At 46.4% G+C, this 21,151-nt stretch overlaps 1 protein-coding gene across 5 annotated transcripts in view; it reads right to left on the bottom strand.

The window, feature by feature from the left end:
* Positions 1–20,384, bottom strand: part of LOC105693537 (glutamate receptor ionotropic, kainate 2-like) — a 64,665-nt gene extending 44,281 nt beyond the window's left edge. For 2 of the 5 annotated variants that reach the window (XM_020856680.2, XM_020856681.2), the window contains exons 1-3: positions 20,199–20,378; positions 19,717–19,962; positions 15,257–15,474 (exon numbers count right to left, since the gene is read on the bottom strand). In XM_020856680.2, the coding sequence (XP_020712339.2) occupies positions 15,257–15,344 (88 nt within the window). In that variant the 5' untranslated portion in view covers positions 15,345–15,474; positions 19,717–19,962; positions 20,199–20,378. Of the gene's footprint in view, positions 1–15,256; positions 15,475–19,716; positions 19,963–20,198 lie in introns of all 5 variants that reach the window. The other 3 variants (XM_020856678.2, XM_048656412.1, XM_048656413.1) reach the window with 3 other exon arrangements.
* Positions 20,385–21,151: the final 767 nt, after the last annotated feature.

Raw genomic sequence — 21,151 nt, 5'->3', positions numbered from 1 at the left:
CTACGTACGTTATACCCCGGAGTATAACATCGTTCAAAAGTGATTCGATATTGATAAACGAAAATTTGCATTTTCAAGAGAACTTTGGATCGCAAATGGTAATTTTATGTCGCCTGGATACCGTACTTGTGGGGGGGAGGGTTCGGTATACCACCCATATTACATCGAACGCTTCGTACGAACTTCTTTCGTTGATATTTTTACGGTAAAAGATCGAAGATTGCTCGCCGTTACAAATCGGGAACAAAAGAAGTGTAGGAAAAAAAAATAAAATACAACATGGTATACCCTATGTCGTATTTTTCCAATTTTACTTGACTTTTTTCATCTTTTCCGGTCTCGATTTATTAACGGTAGTTTTTATGCGATCTTCTTCTTACGACCCTTTAAGATGATTTTTTGTACACCGAATATGTTTTTCCCTTTTTTTTTTTTTTTTTTTGCTTACCTTCCCTTTATTTTCTTCCCAAGCATCTTCTCCCGGCTACTTTGAGTTTTCTACTTTTATAAGAATTTCTTCTTTTTTTCTTTTAAATATTATCCACGTGAGATATAAAGGCAATATGTTTCACGCATATATTTTAGCGGAGCTAGGGGTGACGGTGTAATATAATAGGCCCGTAGCCGCGTACCACGGCGTAGTAACGATAAAAGCGCGTTTAACCTTCGATATTCCATTTACATCTCATTTAGCGGTGGAAAATTTTATTATCTTTTTATTCCATTTTTTTTTCCAACCCCTCGATAACCCCGTTTGAAAATTGAGAAAAAAAGAAAAAAAAAAACGGGAGAAGATGATTCAAAATTGACGGAATTGTCGCGGTATTTCGGAGTATCGGGTCGAAAAAAATGGGGGAGAAAGAAACGGAGAACACATTTCATCATGGTCTGATTGGGAGATGGGGTTGAAACAGAATCCGGGCATTTCGTCTCCCGACTTTTGAAGCGGGTTAACGATACGATCTCGCGGAAAGTTGAGTTCGAAGGCGACCGAGTGAATCTTGATATTCAAAGTTCTCTCTCTGTGTAGGTTATTCGAGAAACAGGATATGGAATAGCTTCGTCGTACGGGAGTGGGAAATACTTACTTAGCTCGCGGAGTAAGCCGAGTGTAACGAGATTATGGGAAAGATGGAGTGGAATTCAGTGATCGCGGGCGAGTTCCTCCGATGGGAATGCATCGGAGACTTTTGTATTACGGTGTAAGGGTAGGGAATGCGATGGGGTGATAGACGGGCGACGATAACGTAGCGCTTTATTTTATCTCTGCCAAAGAACCGCGCGCCTGGAATCGAAGAGAACCAACCCCATTTTCTTATGTACGTATAAACTCGCGCAACTGGTTGCATCGATACTCCCCCGTCGCGCAACGCTGAACAGATGTAACTTCCACTTTCCACTTACACCGACGAACTTCAAAATTTCAGCACAACGCCAGATTACCTTTTCGAATCCAAATCTTGGCTTGAAAAAAAAAACAACGTTTCAAAGGTCCCTGAAATCGTTGGAGGTTGTTCGAAAATTTCCATTCTCTTTTTCGTGAAAAAAAAACTCGACGAACAGGATTCAGTTATAATTGTTTAATTACTCAGTTTATTTTTTTTCTCCACCCGGTTGTCTCGAGACTTGGAATGAAAAAGTGAAGCTCGCCTTTAGCATTCCATAATAATTAAAAGGGTTTCAGTCGGTGTTCCCTTAATTTTCGGCGGAGAATAATTTGAGCAGCAGTTAGCTGGCGGCATCGCGAGCGAGGTAATTAACATATTGTATTTGCGTTGTCGGGTTGGTGAGCATCGCGGACTGTTATACCGTCGAGATATACACACGTATACATACCCCCCCCCCCATATCCTTTTTGGCAGTCGGTACGTAACAGAGCGAAGGTAATGAGGCATTGTTATTAAAATTAATTTGCCTCGTTAGCGGTCGCGCAACCACTCCCGAAGCGGAATTATGCTACGGGAATTGTTATACATATTACAGAAGCCACAGATATGTATAGCTGAAAATTCCTGGCATCGATTACGACCTGTGCCGCGGGAGAACCCCGACAGTACGTACGTACGTACCTACGTACACAGCTGTACGTTCGAATATACAATTCATGTATTCGATAATCAGAGAACAAATTGATTTCCATGGCGCGTTTCGTTTATACCCATACCCTGCACGGATGATTTTGTTTTTTTTTCAGCGAATTATTTTATTCGTCGAGGGAATGCCCGTTTCTATCCACCGCGTATGTATTTAGCGGAGGTTCGGTTGGGTCGGGGGTGGAAGGGAGGGGGAGGGGTGAAGGGGAGGGGGATGGGGGTAGGGGTGATTCGCGTGATTCGGAGGGAAAGCTGCACCCCCCGGGTTCGGGTATCCGGCGTGAATTTATACCCTTGGGGAACAACTCGATAATATCTCAATAACCAGAGCAATATGCGTCGACTGTGGCCCTCGCGAAGCTCCCGGCATTCGGCATTCCTGAATCAACACCCTACACAAGCCACCCTTACCCCGTGGTAGTCTCGGGATGTTCCCCGAGTTTCCGAATTTTGGGTTCGTCGCGTCGACCCGAAACCAACCCGCCCCCGCGACCCCCGCACACCCACCGTGTGCGGTGTGTTCAACTCGGGCGCGTGGTTCCCATGAATACGGAATCAGGCATAAAAGTTTTTTGCTCTCTCGCGTAGCAGCGGGGTGTGTATCCTGTACAGGTATATATATCTATATATATATATGTGCACGGGGTATGTAACGGAGGCGTACATAGCCGATACATGGCGTACGGGGTACGGTATGTGCGGTAGCCGCGAAAACGCAGGGATCGACGTACGTCGGGGGGTGGTGTAGGTCTGTGATGTGATAAGCGAGGGAAGAGGATCAAGTTCGATTGCCTGATTATCGACTCAAACTTTACCCGCGTGTTTCGCGAATACAAATTCACCGCGTGACCAACTTCCACCCCCCTCCCCCCCCCATTTACTACCCCCGGCGCGCTCGAGGCGACGACGAAAAGAATGAGATGCGACGAAAGGAGAGCAAAGATGCGGAATGATCGCGACGAACGTTCTTCGCGGTCGCGGGGGGTGATGAGAAAAGAGAAAAGAAATAAAACGGAATACCGAACGGAATCGAACGAAGTGAATAAAAATTTGTAAAAAACTATTTTCACGCGAATCCGAGTGGACTGGATTTTTGTTGTTTTTTGTTTCTTTCGTTTCGGGGCCTCGTTCCGTTAATTCCATCCTGACGCCGTGCGCGAGGTTCTTGCCACAAGGCGTGACTCCGTTATTCAATTTCACGGCTAGCGCAATTCGCTGTTCCGAACTTGGTGTACCACGGCGTTCCATATATTAAATCGGATCTCCGGGGAGCGAAACAGAAGCTAATGGAAACGGAGAGACAGTCGGACGCGACAAAATGCGAAACGGAAAGAGACGGCCGACACAATAACCTGCTCGGTTGGCTGGCTACCTGCTGCAGTTTTAAAACGTAATTGCGTCCGCCGCCGCTCCTCACAATCAACGGATACATACCGAACGACGTACGTCGCGTATAAGTTTTACCAACGAAAAACGGAATTCCGCTCGCGTATCGCATGACGCGAACTCGATACGACGGGCGTATCTGTCGCCCCGCACAACTTTCAAGGGGAACGCTTTGCCCCCCCCCGGTATCTCGCCTCGCTCTCCGAATGGTTTCCTCGTGAAATCGGGACGAACGAACGAACAAACCGACATCGATAATACCCAAGGGTCGCACGCGCGTCGTGTCAAATTAAATTTCAATTACATTCCATAAATTAATACCGCGTAACCTTTCAGTAACGAACTTCATCCGTTGCAATGTCGTAGTTCGACGTTCGTCCGAGGGCTCGTTATCAAAATTCACGACCGTTCACGGTAATGTTATTCGGGAGACTGGAAGATTTTATCTCAATTTTTTTCTCCTCCCTCGTTTTTTTCTTCTTTTTTTTTTTTTTTACTGTACCACTTTTTTTTTACAACCACCGACGTGTGTAACCTTCCGACCAGGGAGACCAATTTCGAACAATTCCTCCACCCTCCGCGCACAATAAAGCGATTTTTTTATCCTCAAATTTCGTTTTTCAACGTTTTTGCTTTTCCTTTTACCTCCGTTTCTTTGTTTTTTTTTCCCTTCTCTTTTCTTTTTAACCCACACACAGCTCGTTAACGAGCAATCTTTTTTTTTTTTTTTTTGTTCTCGTTCCCTCTTCATTGATCCCCATAGAATTTATGTGCGATAATATATATCGTACTACGTACGAGCGGGAATCGATTTTCTATTTATACGTATAATTATTATAATAACCTAAAATATAAAATACATAATTCATATTCTACTCGTGCGGAGCGTCGTACATGAAATATGTACGTACGTTACGTACGTACGTGTGTATAGTTGAATACAAAATATTACACGGTCGTATATTTTAATGGGACATCCTGTGGATGTATGCCATCGATATATTTATAGCTCGTTCTGTTTTCCCGACGTTTTGACCGTGTGCGAAATAAATGTTGTTGCGGTCGAGGGTTTATTGGGGGCTGCTACTCTTTTTTACCCCGGCGTTCGTTCTCTTCGAACCGCCGAATCTTTTCGTCTCGCTCGCTCGGTGTGATTTTTTTTTTTTTTTTTTTTTCTCCTTTCCCCATTCTCTCTTCCTCTTTCTCCTCTCAATTTCTGGTTCACGCGACGCGCAACGATACAAACGATATAACCGTCGCGCCGATCCACCCGATATTTTCGCCGGCCACAAATCCTCATTTTTCTACCGCCTTTTTTCTCACCGGGGCGAAAAATTTAATCGACGCCATTCGATATTATTAACGAGTGTTGCGGGGGACGGGGGGGTTCGCACGTGTACCGAGTATACGGTATGTATATCTCCACTTTTTATCTCCTCCTCCCCCCGTTCATTTTCCTCGTCGTTCGGCAATTTTAAAAGTCGCATCACCAGCGAAATGAACGATACGCTTACACCGACGAAACGGTTAACTCAAGCGAAAGCTAATTGAGCCGTTGTAACGGCGAATACCCGGTGTTTCATCTACGTTACATACCTACGCGTACTTCTTGCGATGAATGAGAATAAGAAAATTAGAGTATTCGAATATCTGCGAATTCGGAAGCGGCTTGCCCCGGAATATATCGAGAGTGGTGGGACGAAGCGACGAGTGCAAATCGACGAAATTGTCTCTGCGTTACGTGGTCCCCGGTGCGTGTACTCGCGTGTGCGTTACAGCGTAGAGAAGAGTAGGAAGTGCTTAACAACGTTGAGAGAGTCGGCGGAATCGAGGGTAAGAAGATAGCGGGAAAAGCGAGGGCGAGCGAGCAAATCGAGAGGACGAGGGTACGGTGTAACGGCGAGAAGGGAGGGGGAGGGCGAGCGATACTCTCGAGAACCCAAAATCTACAGTTTAATGGCGGGCGGAGGGAGCTTTTCGCCCGACCGCCGCCACCGGACCGTCGTCCCGCTCCGCGGGGGGGGGGGGTCGAAACGTAGGAAACGAGACAAAAAGGAAAATCGGAAAAGGAACAAAAATAAAGGAGCAACGCCCCCGCTGGCTTTCCACCCCTACTTTCCACCGTTTGATATCTACCTCGTCACACGGCTAACGAAGTGCGTGAATATACGTACACGTATATCCCGGCACACTCGTACGTAGGCACACACAGGTACCCGGGTGTTGGGGTGCACGGGCACCGTATGTATATACCTCTACATTCGCTCTATACCTACGTAGTTAAGTATGAATAGACGAGGGTTGTAATGCGATTACACTTCGGGGCTTCACCCGTCCCCTGGACCACCCGGTGGATTTCTAACTATTGACTTATCGCGTACACCGGCTAAATATATATTTCACGTGATTCGGTATATACGTGTACGATATATCGTTGATATGTATTTTTTACGTAGCAGGTATACGTATCGGGGCGGACCACCACCACCACCACCGCCACCGCCGCCACCCCTCCACCCCCCTTCACTTTTCTATACCAACTTTGTCCCCCATTGTAGCGACCCTGACACGTGTAAGTATACTTACGATTGACGCGCCTGTTAATTCGAGATTTTATTGGACCGTCCCGTCCGACACCGTCACCCTTGGGGACCGACCCTCCGGTTACACGAACGCGACACGTTCGGGTGAAAGAAGCGGATGAGAATATGTGCCGGCGAGGAAATCATTTTTTGTCATCGTCGTTGCGGTGGGGGTTTTTTTTTTTTCTCTCCGCTTTTTTTTCTTTTGGATTTCCGTCGGAGCGTGCGATCTGCCGAGGCGTCGAACGCGTTTCTTCATCGATTTTCACGGCGATCCATCCCCTTAAATTTTCGATGAAAACTGGATACTAGAGAATTTAAAACTTCCCGGACTGTAAAACTTTAAGAGCTTTCACTTCAGGGGGTTCGATATTGCATGTGTGTATATAGTGTGGAACCCGCGGTATATATCTGGTTTACGTCAAAACTGAATTATTCTTCACAATATCCGCGGTGAATTCCCCGGAATATTTCGCTACGTGTAAAAATTGGATATAAAAATCTAGGGGCACTCTCGGCCACGTCGTGATTCCTTCGTTCGATCTCGAGATACGCGAGAACGCAAAAAACAACGAGGAGAAAAAAACGGGACAAACCGGATCACTGAAAAATTTCAAACTCTTCGGGTGAAATGAAAAAGAACCGTCGTAGTCTGCTGGAAAAATACACGCACAAAAATAAAAAAAAATAAGGAAAAAAGCTTAGAACGGAAAATACGGGAAGAGAAAAATAGATTAAATACGGAAAGAGTTGAGCGGAAGAACGCTTTTTAGGGAGTCTCCGCGTCCCGCGCGAGGTCCTGGATAGCTGCCAGGAATTAATTTAGAACATTGACCGTTAGCGGTGCAGAGAGCTAGACGATGTTGTCCGTAGTGTCCAGCACGGAGGCGCCTCGTAGGTACGAACACAGGTATACCTACACGTCCCAGTTTCGCCATGCATACAACGATTATCCCATATATCAATGGCGGACGAGCGAGAATTAATTCATGATCCCGATACACTATCAAATTTCACCCGGAGTTTGATCCTCCGCCGACGAAACGAGTATCATCACCCCGTACGCAGATTACGGGGAGATGGAGCGAGGGGGCGGGGGGAAGTTATCGCGATGAAATATGTAAGGGAGAGAAAGACACAAAAAAAAATAAAATAAAAACCGGTTCAACGCCGAGGGGTTTCGAATTCTCCAACAGAAAGTCAAAGGAGCTTTCCTTGGCGACCAGGAATTCTGTGTTTATTTTTTATTTTTTTTCTTTTTTTCTCATGTCCGACAGAACTGATCCTAAAAACTACACGCGTGTCGTGTAATCGGATCACGTGCCCCGTAGGATAGATTTTTGGAAATCCGGGTATTCACAGAGGTGGGTGACTCTACGCGTATCGTCCCGGTCCAGAAAATAGAATACAGATGTAACGCGCGTATACGTCGAACGTCGAGTTTAGCGCGTCGATTCCCTAGCTCCGAGATAACCTTACGCGCCCTTTTTTCCCCCCTTTATATGTATATAGGGTATTTATCCCGTTAAATCGCTACCGTTTCAAAGGGAGGAGGATCGCGATCCTTCCCGGTATAGAATCTCGAGAATCCTTTGAGGGAACAACGACCGCTACCGCTCGCCCTGCCCCCGGAGGTAGAAAAAAAAAAAAATGACTGGAAAAGCTCGATACTCAAAGTCAGTTCGAACCAACCCCCGTGCAATACTTGTACAGCTGTGTCACCTGGCGCGCGGTGGACCGCCGAGTCTGTAACTAGACAACCGCGATATACTTCGTCCCGACGGAAATCCACATCGAGATCGGAAAAACAAACCACCGAGTCCCAGATTCCGTTTTCCCCACTTCTCCCTCACGTTGGAAGATCGAACGTTTGCTATTCGAACGATTGAAAATTTCCGGCTCATTGTCAATTAGTGGGAGTAATAAAAACTAACTACATGGTCGGTTGCTTGGACGGAGGAGTGCGTGGGGAACATTTACAACTTTCCTCTTCACGTGGTACGAGCTGTTATTTTCATCAACTCGCGCTACGATTACGCGGACTCGGGGCGAGTTTTACTCCCCAAAGCCATGGGGGTTTCTCTCCAACGGATTGTACGCGTACATACGGTTCTATTCCACGCGCACACGTTCACCTACACACCCAGGTAAAGTGGAGAACGGCCACGCGACCGTTTAAGGTCGTTGTCTGCGTCTCGTACGCGGAAGTCATCCAAAGATTCCAGGGAATGCGAGAACGGAATTTCAAGCGGTCTTTATTTCCTCTCACCGAAGCCCGACGTTCGCCATTATTGCGAGCGAGTTTTCCACGCGCTTCGGGACGAAGAGTATAACGAACGAAGAAACGGCGAATAAAAATGGAGGGAATAAAAACGAAACAATAGTAGCGCGAGACCGTTTCTGCAGGGGGGGAAAAGCACGTTCGTCGTTTCTCCCGGTGTTGGATATGCCGCGGGAAAATTGGAAGCATAAATATTACAGCGGAGGATAAACCGACCCTCTTGAGGTCAGCTTGGGTTAGTAGGTAGTTTAATCGTTCGATGAACACGGTTTTAAGGCTTCGGGTATATCGCGAACGTCGCCCGTAGTTTCTCGATTCTCGTTACTCGCCAGGTGCACCCATCGCAGGAAGCGTCGTCCGCACCGCAGAGCGCAAAGATTCTTAGGAGAGAAATGAACGGAGGGCAAAAATAGAGTTCGAAAAGTGTGGAACTTCAGCGCTAAATGTCGATGAACTGAACACCGGGGAAAAACTGAATATAATACCTTCACGCGTGAAAGAACAATATGGAAAGAGGAGTAAAATTAGGGGGACGAACGAATAAGAAAAAGAAAAAAACGCAGAGATTAACGCGGTATCGCGGGGTTGCGTTACTCCCCGGGGTGTCCCACGGCGCCTCCGAGTCCCTCCCGCGGTTCATCCATCTTTTACGAGCCTTTTACGCGACTCGTCGCGCGCGACTTTTAGTCTTTCGTTGAAATACCGTCGTCGCTGTGTATATGTATACAGTATTAAGTGTCATCTGGTCGCACGCAAGGGGCTCGTATCCGCCAACTGCGAAACGATTAAATTTCGTATTACGAGACTTCTTGTACACGTATACCTGAACTTTTTAAGGCTCGCGGAATTTCACGGTCCCTGCTCGTGTGTCGAGCTGGTGCGCAGCTTCCGGTCGGTTCTCGAATTTCGCATTCTACGATCCGCGATTCCCGCAGATTTCGGTATTCCTCGTTCGAAATAAAAAGCTCCGACTTCGATGGGATGCCTTTTTTTTTTCATTTCGTTGAATACATCTAAAATATTCCGATCATTTCATCGTTAGTGTAACGCGTATCGGTGACGCGAACACGTCGGAGGGATGCAGCCGGGCGGGGGTGTACGTCGTTGACGTTCCACTTCACCCAGACAGTCGCAGGGTGGGTATGTGCGCCGCGTATTTACACGTACACGTGTGTTCGACTAGGTACATATTTATAAGCCTAGGGTATGTGCACATGGAGCAAATGGGCCAACGCGATCAATCAATCACGCTGAAAGCGGTACTCGAGCGTCAGCTACTCTCGCCGGTGGCTCTAGCAAAACGTTATTCAATACCGTTTTAGCCTATTATGACCAACGACGGGGGCGAGCTACCCTCTCGGGGTAGGTCCTCGATTCTTCGGCTTTTCGGAGTTCGAACATCCGGAACCATCGATAAGAGTAAACGGTGGTCACCGGACGAACCGCGGACCGTTCCGTCGGCTGCGCCGCCGAGCAGCGGGACCGGGCGATGCGGTCAATTATCGATTCTCGGTGCCGATCGCCGCGAACCGCGCGATTCGAAGACGATTCGCGAATTTTGTCACTTTTTTTTGTTTTTTTCATTCAGCCGAGCGAAATCACCCGGGATTTTTGCGTGCGCGGTGTAATAAATTTCAACGAACTTCTTGGTCGTACGGAGGAAGACGTGCCCGACGAGCACGTGGATAATTTGTGTAAAGAAGAAAAGAAAAGAAATGAAAATTTTCCACCATCGGTCAAAAAGTTATCTCAAAAAGTGAAATAGATTTCTAAATTTCGGTGGCGCGAATCCGCTTTTTTTTCCTTTTCGTTATCGTGTTTCTTGTATAAATCAGACGCTAGGTTTCGCAGGAAAAAAAGAAAAATTGCGAAAGGACATTGATCGCGTTTGTATTCGTGAATCTGGTGTATTCTCACGATTCGACATCGGTAAGTTTCTTTGTTTAGAACGCCTTCGTCCCCTGAAAAGAGGCGAAAAAAAGTAAAGGGAAAACTCGAAGGTGGTTCGAACTTGTACGACCCAATCGTGCGGCTGTAAGCAGAGAAGTCTTTCGATTTTTTTTTTTTTTACTCTTTTACGCTTTTTTGTCTCACAAAGATCGCGATCGCGCACGGCTGTAATTAACGTGTACCCTATATCTTCCGAAATCACTTCGGATCAAAGCGAAAGCGAACGAAAAGCTACGTAGGAGCCGCACGGAAGAAAGCGAAAGCGAAGCCATGGGAGAAAAAATCATTTCATTGCCAATAAAAAAAAAAATGACGAAATCAATCAATCAATGATTTTGAACAATTTTTTTGTCCCAGGATCGAAAGAAAAGCCCAAGTCTGGATGACTGGCAATTAACAAACCCCACATTGAAATGCATAAAAATGAATACGTGTCTGCACGGTGCATGACATATCATAGCTGCTTTATTTTCAATTAGGATTTAGTCTGAAAACGCGACTAAGAAAGTAAAAATAATCCAATGAAGCATATTCGAGTTTCTCCATAGCCGAGGGGCTGTTTTGTCGCCTCTTTTCCCCTTAGCTCGGTTATATCGAGTTATCTTAGGGGGAAAACTTTGCGCGCGAATGTCATAAAGTAACCCGAACTTTCGGAACTCCAACTTCGGAACAGACCGGTCAAATTTCTTTTTTTTTCCCTCCTTTTCTTTTCCATTTTTTCCCCCGTTTTTTTTCTTTTTCTTTTTTCTCTGTTTTTATCTCAATTGGCCATCATCTCGCGTACGCTTTTTTTTTCTCACGGCTCGCCTGCGTCATTAGTGGCGTTAAAAGACTACGTGAAGTTGAACAGGGGGAGGGGGGTGCGAAACTCCGGTAGGGGGATGACGACGGCGGCGGGGAGGCAAGGAGAAAAAAAAAAACCCAAACGAATAAAATAAACGAAAAATTAAGGCAGCGTCAAACTCGATGGTAAAAATATGAGGCAACGGAGCCAGTAGAATATAAAAGTTCGACGCACTCGAGGGCGAAAAATTAAGAGAAAAAATACACCCATCCGAGCACGTCGCGAACTATCGTTACACGTTCTCATCCGTCCATTTTTCCAGCTCTCTTTGTTACAATATAAGGCCATTTTCAAACTTTTCTGTCCGAGGCTCGCGGGTGTATGAAAACCGTAATTAAAAGGAGATCGTAACCTTCACAAAGCTAAGAGGGATCTGCCTTTTCAATGATAAATTGTATACCTTATACTATGGCAAAACAGGAAGTATAACGTCCTTGTTTCCCGCGAGCATTTATTTTCCAGGATCGACGAGACGTTGACAAAGTATTTTTGTCCTCCTTTGAAAGTCCCGTAGAGAATTACACGAGCTGCCCTACGGGGCTCAACGAACGAACGAACGAACGAACGAACGTCTTGTCTTCGCTCGAGATTAATAACCCTCCTATAAATTTATATCTCTTTTCCGTTACATATTCATTTATATCAACCCACATTACGCCTTAGATTTCAACCCGCGCATAATTCATTCGGTGCTTAATTATAGGTTTCGACTTCAGCGCGGTTATCGAGGCTTATTTCTTCCTCATCCTGATCGTTGTTACAGTTTCTCTCTTTTTTTCATTCTCTTTCTTCATTCATCAACAACAGAATTAAGAGAAACGGTTCAATCCGTCTCGGTATGCTTCGACGTTGTACATCGATAAGAATATCCTTCCATTTTCCACGAATTCAATTTCAAACTCTCAAATAGCCGCGCAGGATATTACGAAAGCTTTCAAATTGTTTACCGCTGCGCCACACGAATGTATAGGTATATATATTCTCGATATAGATACACACACACACACACATCGTATATATACATACACAGGCTTTTTTATCCGGCAATAACTTTCATCCCTTAATAAATATAGCTCACAATCAGCGCGGTATAGTTACTGCGGAAAGTTTCTATCTCAATTCGATAATTCTCAAGACAGGAAATGGAGGAAAAAAAAATACGATGTATAAATTTATAACACTGACAACAATCATATTACTAATAGGAAATATATATTGCAGTAGGGTGGGCTACGTGGTATCGCCGAGTATAATTATTCGCGCGACAGCTTCTCCCATCGATATCATATTTTCAACGTTCGAAAAATTAAAGAATCTGAAAAAAAATAACGAAATGGATAAACTTGTCCACGGGGGATGATAGTTCTTCGTTTTACAACACCCATACCTCGCTCGTTCTTTTCTACCGTCTGATGTATTTTCAGGGAAACTTTTTCCATCGTCCGGATGTGAAAAGATAAAGGAATCCGTCGAGGGTAGATAAATACGTGGAAGTCGACGAGCGTCGCGTATATTCCAGCCTCGCAACGTCGCACAGGTGGACGAATGCAAAGCTCGCCGGACGGAGTGACTTTAAAATTAAACCGGCGTTATAATCCGGATATTTTTCTTTCCTCTTTTAATTTTATTCTCATACGGTATTTCCACAGTGAAAATCCAAAGTCGAAATCCGCTTGGGGGCCGTTCGAATTTTGAAAGACGGGGTCGGGTCAACTAGCCGTACGAAGACGAATAGAGAAAGGTAAAACCGCGATGGAAGAGAAAATAAATAAAAAGATATACGTGCCGAGGGGATCGCGGGGGGTCTGACGGATCGCCTTAGAGCAGACTAGCGCGGCGCATTACTATCGCCTTTTGCCTCGGTGCAGCGAGATTCTTTTCCAACGATATTATACGTATATAGAATATATAGAAGTCGCTTAGCGAGAAAATTTATGACGATTGCTCGAAGACGAGGCGTCGCGACGCTACCGCAAAAGCATCCACCATACCCCGAAGTACCTCACCTCGTATATCCTAGCCCTGCGCGGCACGCCGTGTACGGGTGACGATGGCGGAGGATTCGTCGATGCTAACATCCCTCGGAATCGTCCTCGATGACTTTATTTTTCTACGTTGGTAATACCGCGCTGGACGGGGGTTAAATTTTACAACAATTTTCGACGCTTAATCCCGCAGGAAGAAGGTAAGGAACAGAGAAAAGGCCGGGTATCGTTTTCGTTTACCCCTGGCGAAAAGATAGCCGCGTACAAGAAGGACCGCGACAGAAGGGATTTGGTATTCCGCGTGTATTCTTCCAGCGAAGTACTCGGCGTTGTATAGGTGGACGTATACGATGCGCGAGGACCAGGTGAGGTGAAGAAGAAAACGCGGGGCGAAAAAAGAAAGGGGGTGGATGAGAGGAGAGGAGGGAATAGAAGAAAGATAAAACTGAGGGTATAAAACATTGTCTGCATTTTACGAATTCTCATAACACACGGTATACAGACTTTCCACGTGACGTACATATGTAACGGTACACCTGTGTGTGTACTCGGATACGCTACACGAGTCTACGTCAGACGTCGCGAGAGGGGGGAATAGAGGAGTTCAAACAAGGACGTGGACCACGAAACAGAGTTCTAGGAAAATTCCCCGCTACGTGGGATGAGTTTGGAAAAATGTCGAGCGAGACGGGGGGGGTAAGGTGGAGTTGGCTCGCCGGTCTTTTCGAATCATGTAGCGCGTTATACCGGCGAGTCGCGGATTTTATCCGCATTCAAATTTATCTTCGCATCCGGAGTCTCTGTGTGGGTATCCGAAAAAACGAGCTCTATTCCCGGCTATACACCTAATGCGCGAGTACGGCGTAAAATTCATGCGCGACGTATACTTCGTTTCCGGGCCAGTCTGTTAGGTACGCGGTTTTCCCTGTCCCGAGCGATAGAGCGCCCGCGAAAGTATAAAAGCTCGGCGAAAGTCGATTTCTTACGTTCTCTCGCTATCCCGTACAAAACAGGACGGGGGGGAGAGGGGATCGGGTAAATTGAGCGACAGTCCCGGGCCACTGATCCCACGCGGAAAGGAAGAGGAATGGAAAAAAGGCGAAATTTCAACCGAACGAATTTATCCACGTCGCGTTCACCCCAGCGCTGAAAAAATGCTCCGCCGATGTTTATTCGGACGACTTCGATTCTCTTTCGGAGTTAAAAAAGGGTAACAACTTAGCGGTCGGAAGAGGATCGCCGTGTTAACGGAATTCCATTTTTCGGATTCTCCGGACGATTCTCCATCGAGAGTGACGCGAAACTTGGAGAATTCTCCTGGCAAAATTTCCGGTTTCATTGTCGAGCGTTTAATAGGGCTGCGGCAGGAGTTCCAGATGAGCGGTAGCTAACGTCGCGTTGCATCGCGACGGGGTTTGTGTTCTGTTTTGAGAGTTGCACAATAGGGGTGCCGTTACGTGGTCGCAGCGGAGCGTTCTTGTCAGTCGTCGCCCGAGAACAACGCCGCCGTAGTTTTTGTAGTTTCTGCGAAATGTTTGTCGACTCGAGTGCCTACCAGCCACCCCACTGAAAAGTCCTCGTTCAGCCACGGACGACGGGCGTCGCTCGAGGATCGGGAAAAGAAGCGATTCGAACATAAAAGAAAAAATGAGACGGAAAATTCGACTCGCGTGCAAGAATATCCCTCCGCCCGACTGATCGCAGTTTTTGAATTTTTTCGACCGAGCTGAAATCGAATGAGATGACGAGTAGAGGTGTACGACTTCGAAAGGAAAATTATTTTTTTCAAATCTTCGAAATTTTTTGGGCGTTATGCCGTGTGTGTGTGTGAAAGAAGGCGCTGCGATAGAGAGGAGGGGGGGGGGGGGGCAGCGATCCGGCGTTATCTCCATCTTTCGTTTTATTCTCTTCTTCGCTTTAGGAAGCGATAAAAAGTTAACTCTTCCAACAATAAGAACTAGCTACGGTACCACCTAGTGGAGGAAAAAAGTTGCGGAGATATGAGGCGACGCCCGAGGAACGACGGTGGATGGGTAGGTGGGTAGGTGGCCCACTCTATTTCTATCGTACGCACGAAGCCGTCTCGACCTACCGGAGGGAGAAACTACGAGTATTTTATTATATGAAGCTCTTACCGATTTTCACGACGGGCGGCAGCCCGCTCACGTTGACGAGATGGACGACGAATACGGAGGCTAGCAGGCAGCCCAGGCCCCCCCTCATCGCTCATCTCGGACCGCCAGCCTTCCGCCACCCCTTCGCCAGCTTCTCCCGAAACCACTTCCGTTTCGTTCACCCTGCGACACGACGACGGAGCCCCGCCACCACCGTCCACCTTCTATTCTCCGACGACCTGCCGGACAAAATCGTCAACAATTGTACGCACGCCTCTGCAAATACGTGAATTGTCGGAGATGAAAAATAAAAAAACAGAATTTGCGAATAAGAGGCGGTGAAATCCAGAGCATTATTTTTCATTCTTCTTCTAATTTCCGAAGCTGATGATACGCGAGTTTGCGAACGAGAGGGTCGCGATAAAAAAAAAAAAGAAAAAGAAAAAAACGAAGGGAACGTCGAAAGCTCAGGGCCTGCATATTACACGTTTGGACGGGTGTCTGTTCTCCGGGTTTGAAATCAAAAGTTCAAAGCGAAACAATTAATTCCGTTGGTAACGGGTTGAGTGAAGTACCCGTGCCATCTATAGAGGCGGGAGAAGCTCGCTCTCGCGTAGCTACCGAGTGAAATTAGGCGAATGAAATATGTTCGAGGGTAGGTAGGTAGGTAGGTAGGTAGGTAGGTATAGGTAGGTAGGTAAGAGCGAGGGAGTTGGGAAGGGGGGTGCGCGCTGCGGTTCAACGGCGATCCTTTAAAGCCGAAGTAACAACGGGTTTCCTTCGATTTCGTTCTGCGGGAACCGCGAGGGGAACGGAAACCTACCGGCGGAAAACTCGCGGCGAACTCCGACCGAGCATAATAAATATTATACACGTGGAGATCCTCGAACTTCACACTCCACTCCCCCTACTTATTTTCCAATCGCGGCCCTTGTACGCGCGCACCTGTAATAGAACGCATGTACCTATAAAAAGTGTGCCGGGTAAAAGTAACGGGAAACGAGTCGAACCGAAACGGAATGAATTAAAAAAATTGCGTTCGCTGGCACGAAAAATAACGTTCGTTCGTCTTTTTCTACTCATTCATTTAATCATACTTATGGTTCTGCCGCAAGGCATTCCATCACTCTCGGTAAGAGCGCGAACTTAGAAAACGCAAAGTCGTCGATATCGATGTTAATTTTAAGTTTTTTTTAATCCCAGTCGCGATATTAAACAAACCTCGTTAAATTCTTCGGCAAGAAGAAACGACGCTTCCCTTTTTGCAGCCGTAATCTCAGGCGACGTAAAGATCAAACAAGGTAAAAGATTGGCAATTAGATTGACTCGGTTAGGAAGGCGAAATTGTATAATTTCTGGGCTGTTTAAAAGAGAGAAAAAAAAAAAAAAAAAACAAGAAGAAGAAGGTGAGAGCTGGTCGATGAAAATAAGAAGGGACGTCGCGAAGATGAAGATGCACACGTGGCGGTCGTAGCCGAATAAAATAAACGGCGAAAAGCTCCGCGGCATCGACTCTCCGTACGTGTGTGCCAGAGCCGCGTTCGCGGTGGAAGCCCATAGGCTATTGACAAATCAATGGAAACTATAGCGCGAGACTAACGTGTAGACCGACCGGCGCCTGAACGCGAACGCGGAAAAATCTTTCTCTCTACATTTCCTAGCCCCGTGTCCCATCTATCCGTCCCTTACTTTCAGCCCTCTATGGCTGCCTCGGCCCGCAGGACGCGCGGGCGGACGGGAGTTACGTTACGATCCGAAGGGGACTGCCGCGACTGCTTTTATCTGCACACAGTTTTCCCACAGCCAGCTAGATTTTCCGCCTCTACCGAAAGCTTCGCGGGATATTTGGCCCTCCGACAGACGAGAGCTTCGATTCGATAATATTTCACTTCGGAACCGCCGCCTTACCTACTCAGCACGCGCTAAAACTTTCGACTCGAAAACATTCTCTGTAACAACTTTACCCCCCCGAAAATCCCCGAAACTCCCCACCGAGCGACGCCGATGGGGTTTTCAACGAAAAATTTTCGGTGCATATTCGCGTTAGCGAAATAAAGAAGAATTCCATCGATCGACGTCTGTCGTGTCTCGTCCCTCGATCGCGCGAAATTAATAAGCTTTTTATGAGGTGATTAAAAAAGTGTACGGGACGGATACAAAATTGTCGGTAGTTTCGCCCGTATTATTATGCAGTTGGAAAGATGAAAAAAAAAAAAATGGAGATGAAAAAAAAAACTAGGAGATGAGGAAGAAAATGGGATAGTTGTTATTCCGAGTTACGACACCCCGTCATCCGGTCTAATTAACGTCGCGGTGATACGCGAGACAAGTTGAAAAAGAGTCGGAAAGAAAGAAGAAACAAAAAAGCGGAATGGGTAAAAAAAAAACCGAAAACTACACGCGAATTGTAATTTATTTTTTAACGTCAAATCCTCAACGTTGTAAAAATTACAAAAACTGCAAGCCGCAAAAAGTTTTGCGGATCTCGTAATAAACGTCGTGATTGCCGCGCTCCTGCCGACTTATTCGAATGTCCTGGTATAAAAAAATATCCGTTCGACCATCCGGATTCCTCGTCTTAAGAAACTCGGCTGAAAAATCATCCGAAACTTCGTTCGTCAAAAGAGTATAAAAAAAAAAAAATGTTATTTTTGTTGTACAGTTTTGTGAAAATTAATCAGTAGTCGCTGCGAAGGTACGGAAAATGATTTAAATCAGGCGTCTAAGCGACTCGCGGTGGTATTCAGATATACGTATATAACAAGGGGTTCGATTGTTCTCGGTCGGAAGTTGTGCGCAGGGTATTTAAATTTATTAGGACGTTATACGTTACACGTATAGATAGCGGACCCCGCACACCGGCAGCTGGTGGATAAAATCAGCTCCGTCCGTTCGTGTGTATACGCTTCCCTTTCTTCCCCGAAAAGGATACGGGAGTTTAGCCAAGAGTCGCGGTTATATATGCGGGAGCCAAAAAGCCAACCCCCCGATACGCTGCCCCCACGGGGACGCGGCGTCGCGTCGCCTTCCCCGTTGTGTGCACAATAAAACAACAAATCAGGGCTAACTAATCCAGATAAGATCTTCACGCGATGCTCACCGCATAGAAACGGAATACTTTCGGGACTCACCCTCCGCCCTCCGTATACCGCGCCGCGCGTTTTCTCCCGTTTTTCCGCCCTCTTCCCTCTTCCCTCTTCGCTCCCCTTCTCTAGCGCTACTTCCGCGCACTCCGTATCTATCCTCCTCCCTCTGCGTCGCGCTACATTTTCCGGGTAAAACTTGAGGTAAATATTATCCAGACGCCGGAGCAAAATCGACTCCAAAAATCCCTGCCCTCTTTCCCGACAACGACGGGCGAACAGAAAACGACCACCTACGTGTGCACCACCCACGCACACACGTGCGAAGAAATTGTTATCCTCAATACGGATGCTGCCGGACTCGGAATTACCGTGAGAGGGACGAAATAAATGAGGGAAATAAAAAAATGAAGGGAAAGAGAAAAAAAATATATATGAAACCGTGATCATCGCTACCCCCCAATCAGCCGCGCGTAGTTGGCAAATAGAGGCAAGTAGGATGATAGAGGCGGTGTTTGGGCATGTATCTATCCTATGGATGTACATACATAGCTGCTGAGGGAGTGAAAAATGGCGTTCTGTAAATATACTATACATACATGGACAGAATTGGCGGGATTGCACATACGTTCGTAATATACCTAGATGTATACGTGTTGGTGATACATAAGTGTGTATATATGTATGTGTATATATTTGTATGTACATAGATACCGTAGGACACGGTAGAGTCGCGAGTGTCGCTATAGAAGAGCGGAAGAGAATAGAAAATAGAAGTCGTTTTATATTCTTTTGGAAAATTAAATGAGCGAGGAGCTGAATGCGGAGGGGTTGGTATCCGTATAGATGTGTCGGATAAATTGAGTTGGATGTCGCAAAGTTTTACGTCCGTTCGGGGATTTACCTCACGGTCGGTTGACCGTTCTTACATGTATATATACATATCCGAACATGCCCACATACGTATACATATCCCCACACGTAACGCATCCACGGATGATAACGTTTAAATTCTCATTGTTTTGTCCGCAAAAGGACAAAATGAAGAGTGTTGAAAATAGTCTGCCTTTCATTAGGATCACCGTAAAACACGGTGTTCTTTAATCGCCACCCTCCGAAGCGCAGGATTATTCACACCACACGTGACCTACCGACACCCCAAATTCGCTTTCACACCTTATAAATGTTAATACTCCGGCGTATTCGTGAAGCAAATGATTATTCATCAGGCCTTTGACTTATTCATCGGCACATGGGTACCTTACTCTGTGTCGGGAGGCTGTGACCCTCGGGTGTAATTCCTCGAGTCATTCCATTCGTTCTATCTTACAACCGAAACGGTGAATGAAATAATCACTTATGAACGAAGAGAAAATAAGCTTGCAAAATATCACCTACCCAATTTTTATTCCCCTCGGTATAGAAAGTTGAAGGGACTCGATGAACTTCCGGTTTATAATTTTTCCACGATTATTTCAATGCGCGTTCACAGTTACAGCGCGCGAAGCAAATGAGACGAAACTTAAACTCCTCGACAAAACCGATGGTTTTTTTTTTATTGTTAATTTTTTTTTTTTATCGCAGTCCTTCCGGTATTTTCACACACGCGTTTCGATCCGTGCTGCAGCTTCGGAATTATCGTCACTGAAAGGGACACATGTGAAATGAAAGGAAAAAAAAAAAAAAAAATGTAAAAAAATAGCCGGCCACTCGAATTTGAATGCGGATGATTAATCCGGCTGACCATCGAAAATAGGGGATGAATTTGACGTAAATTTTCAAAGTTTTTTTTAGATAAAAGTACGCGTGCGCGGATCCAACGTAGCGTGACGTTCGAAAAATAAATAAACAATAAGGGATGTAAATGATAATTGACTTACCGAAACGATAACGCGAATCTAGTCCTGGCAGCGGCCGGCGCGCGACTGTTCGCTCATCGTCAGGACTTTACCACCGACGGCGCCACCCTCGTTGAACGAACGACGCGCACCTGCAGCGTCTACCGGACGACGTCGGGGTGACTGCCACGTGCTTCGAAAGCCCGGGGCGCCGGCGCCGGGCGTCGCACGTGGCTTTAAGCTCCACCTCGAAGCGGTGGTTCCTGATCTCCCGTATCGTCGACGATGAATGCGAGACGCGGACTTCGAATCGCGACACGTACCGGCTGAAAATGGGAGCGGAGAACTAGAATTTTGTAATTTTAACCCCTCGTGATTGTGGGGGGGCGCAAACGAGATATGAGGCAGGGCGAAAGCCCGAATTAGGAGAATGAAAAAAATTTTCCAACCGCCTACCCGGAATATTAAACAACTATAGGACGATTGTCTCGAAAAATTCAAAGCTCGAACCGCGGAGACGAAATAAAGCGTGGAAATATGTGGAGACAAAAATGACGTTTTCCACGATTGTGTGCGGAGATATAGAATTTCAAATTCATTCGGAATTCTGGACGCGAACGTCGGTGTGCGGAACCCATACCGCCCCGAGGGTATGTACACATTTTACGAGGCACGATAAATGATAATCTCTGGTGTCGAATAACCCGGAACTTTTCCTCGCAGTAAAGTAAGAGAATTCGACAATCGCCTCCCGGGAATCGCGTAAAGAGGGTCGCCCACTTTCCTCGTAGAAATCCGGAAGCTACCGTCACCGCTACATCCCTTTCTCTTTCTTCCTCTTCTTGTTCTTCCGCTTCCTTTCCTCGATCGTGGGCCGGATTAAGACAAGAAGATAACTTGCCCCGGTGAACTCTTTGGTAACGGGAGGCGGAAAACCGCGGCTGTGGTTCTCGTACACGGCGAACGACGTCCGACGCCCGACGTCGATTCGAGCT

This window comes from Athalia rosae, chromosome 6 (assembly GCF_917208135.1).
Source record: "Athalia rosae chromosome 6, iyAthRosa1.1, whole genome shotgun sequence".
Classification (NCBI taxonomy): domain Eukaryota; kingdom Metazoa; phylum Arthropoda; class Insecta; order Hymenoptera; family Athaliidae; genus Athalia; species Athalia rosae.
This window is presented reverse-complemented; position numbering and strand designations above follow the sequence as displayed.